Genomic DNA, 3,396 nt, shown 5'->3' on the forward strand with positions numbered 1-3,396 from the left:
TGGAATTAATAGTGGCACAAGATTTATTTGGAAATTTAAGCAAGATTCCCTGCTTCTAGGGAGGCACTCAAAGTGATTAGGAAAAGAAGAAAGCAGGATACAAGAATCATGGGTACATTGAAAAGAAACATGATTATGAAGGTTATTATAAAGATAAGTAGCAGAAACTGCAGAAAGTCATAAGCATGTATCTTCCTAAGTTGCATGTAGAGAGAAGGTGAAGATTCTGGTTTCTGAGTCAAATCAGAGACCAACACTATCTAGGATGCAGGAAGCAGGAACATGACCCACACATAAGAAGAAGAGAATTAAGGTAAATTCCTTCACACTCCATCAAGTTGATCCTCAGACTTTTAAACAGGGAAATGAATAACATAAATTTGGTGACAGAATGTTGCTTTCAGCAACATTTGGAAGTAAAATTTGTTCTGAAATGCCAAATCAGGTGGTAAGATTATTGATTTGTGAGACAGTGATTCTTTAGCAAAGTGATCAGCAGCAGGAAGGCTGGCAGCAGCTGGACACACAGCTGGGGTGGCAGCAGGTGGTCCTGCAGCAGGTGGTCTGACAGCAGACAGGGCGGCTGCAAGGCTGGCAGCAGCTGGATCCACAGCTCTGGTCTTGGCACCCAGGCAGGCAGCAGCATGTGGGGTGGTAGCAGGTTCTGTGGCAGTACACGGGTGCACAGGAAGCTGGCTGGCAGCAAGACTGACAGCAGTTAGAACCACCGCAGGTTTGTCCACAGCTGCTGGATCCACAGCAGGTGGGCTGGCAGCAGGTGGTCACACAAGTAGGTTTGCAGCAGGTGGTTTCAGTGGTTTGACAGCAAGTTTGGGGGCAGGAGGGCTGGCAGCAGCTGGACTCACAGCAGGTGGGCTGGCAGCAGGTGGTCACACAAGTAGGTTTGCAGCAGGTGGTTTCAGTGGTTTGACAGCAAGTTTGGGGGCAGGAGGGCTGGCAGCAGCTGGACTCACAGCAGGTGGGCTGGCAGCAGGTGGTCACACAAGTAGGCTTGAGGCAGGTGGTCCTGCAGCAGGTGGTCTGACAGCAGGCAGGGCGGCAGCAAGGCTGGCAGCAGCTGGACCCACCGCAGATGGGCTGGCAGCAGGTGGTCACACAGGTGGGTTTGCAGCAGGTGGTCCTACAGCAGGTGGGCTGGCAGCAGGTGGTCACACAAGTAGGTTGGCAGCAGGTGGTTTGAGAGCAAGTTGCGGGGCAGCTGGACTGGCAGCAGCTGGACCCACAAGAGCTGGATCCATTACAGGTGGGCTGGAAGCATATGGTCCTACAGCAGGTGGTCCTGCAGCAGGTAGGCTGGCAGCAACGGGAGCAGCAGGAGTGGGTCATGGTCTCAGGGTGGTGTGTGGGTTCTTGTTCAGAGGTGAGTGTCTCAGATTCTGATTACTTCTTCAATTCTTGTACTTTTATATACTGGGCTCCCAGGGTGTGAACCAATAAGCAGATTTTTCCTTATTGTTGTTTGCCTTGTTTTCCATAGTCACTGAAGGGATTGTATATGAGGAAGTTGTTTCCTAGATGTTATGAATCTTTTAAAAGTGTTTCTAATTGATAATAATTCATAGATTTTTTCCTCTCAGACAGCCCTCAGATTGGGAGAAAATAATAGCAAATGAAGAAACAGACAAAGGATTAATCTCAAAAATATACAAGCAACTCCTGAAGCTCAATTCCAGAAAAATAAATGACCCAATCAAAAAATGGGCCAAAGAACTAAACAGACATTTCTCCAAAGAAGACATACAGATGGCTAACAAACACATGAAAAGATGCTCAACATCACTCATTATTAGAGAAATGCAAATCAAAACCACAATGAGGTACCATTACACACCAGTCAGGATGGCTGCTATCCAAAAGTCTACAAGCAATAAATGCTGGAGAGGGTGTGGAGAAAAGGGAACCCTCTTACACTGTTGGTGGGAATGCAAACTAGTACAGCCGCTATGGAAAACAGTGTGGAGATTTCTTTAAAAACTGGAAATAGAACTGCCATATGACCCAGCAATCCCACTTCTGGGCATACACACTGAGGAAACCAGATCTGAAAGAGACACGTGCACCCCAATGTTCATCGCAGCACTGTTTATAATAGCCAGGATATGGAAGCAACCTAGATGCCCATCAGCAGATGAATGGATAAGGAAGCTGTGGTACTTATACACCATGGAATATTACTCAGCCATTAAAAAGAATTCATTTGAACCAGTCCTAATGAGATGGATGAAGCTGGAGCCCATTATACAGAGTGAAATAAGCCAGAAAGATAAAGAACATTACAGCATACTAACACATATATATGGAATTTAGAAAGGTGATAACGATAACCCTATATGCAAAACAGAAAAAGAGACACAGAAATACAGAACAGACTTTTGAACTTTGTGGGAGAATGTGAGGGTGGGATATTTCAAAAGAACAGCATGTATACTATCTATGGTGAAACAGATCACCAGCCCAGGTGGGATGCATGAGACAAGTGCTCGGGCCTGGTGCACTGGGAAGACCCAGAGGAATCGGGTGGAGAGGGAGGTGGGAGGGGGGATCGGGATTGGGAATACATGTAAATCCATGGCTGATTCATATCAATGTATGACAAAACCCACGGGAAAAAAAAAAAATAATAAAAAAAAAAAAACATGAAATGCAGCTAAATCCATACTTAGAGGGAAATGTATGGAAAAGCTAAAAATCAGTAAACTAAGTATCCATTGCAAAAACTAGGAAAAAAAAAAAAAAAAAAGAAGGTGATCCCATCATACGTATTGTTCCTGCTCAGTCATAATGTGATCATGTGATATAGTTCTAGCTGGCCTGGAAGGGTTATAGCATTGTCCTTCTCCAGCTTTGGTCCTTTTGCTATATGGAATCTGGGAAGTTCCCCTGGGGTGAGGGGCATAATGGCTGACATCTTCACAATGACAAATTGAATCCATGTCAGAGTTCAAATCTGTTTACCTACAAAAGCCTGACTCTAGACCACTACAGGCATCCCTATGTACCCCCTACACCCACCCCCTGCCATGTATCCCAGTTCTATCACAGTTGGTTAGATGGTGTCTGGCATAATCTCTTTCTCATGGCAAAGCAGAATCAAAACAGGTGAGTAGAAGCAGAAACTGTACACTGGGACTGAGAAAGTTTCAGTACTTTACTTCTCGGGTGATCGATAGTCCTGATTTTTCCAGGACAGAGGAATTTCCCTGGATGAGGCTCATCCAGTGACCCGCTGAATAATTGGGGCAATTCTCAGCAAACCCGGGAGAGCTGGTGACTCTAGTCCCACCCTTGTTTATCAACAGAGTCGATGATCTCATCTTAATGATAGCATCTTCATCATTGTAATCTTTCTTTTTATTGTCCTCTTTCCTCTTTCTT

General features: G+C 45.2%; 1 protein-coding gene across 1 annotated transcript; it reads right to left on the minus strand.

Moving 5' to 3' along the window:
* LOC122695058 (keratin-associated protein 9-2-like) lies at nucleotides 1-1,386 on the minus strand. Its single transcript, XM_043904536.1, has one exon. It carries the CDS (start codon nucleotides 1,345-1,347, stop codon nucleotides 493-495), a length of 855 nt encoding a protein of 284 aa, XP_043760471.1. The 5' UTR covers nucleotides 1,348-1,386; the 3' UTR covers nucleotides 1-492.
* Between the last annotated feature and the right edge of the window lie 2,010 nt (nucleotides 1,387-3,396).

Source organism: Cervus elaphus, chromosome 5 (genome assembly GCF_910594005.1).
Source record: "Cervus elaphus chromosome 5, mCerEla1.1, whole genome shotgun sequence".
Taxonomy (NCBI): domain Eukaryota; kingdom Metazoa; phylum Chordata; class Mammalia; order Artiodactyla; family Cervidae; genus Cervus; species Cervus elaphus.

Coding starts and splice junctions, on each gene's coding strand:
- LOC122695058 (XM_043904536.1), bottom strand. CDS start 1,347: ATGACCCACTCCTGCTGCTCCCGTTGCTGCCAGCCTACCTGCTGCAGG.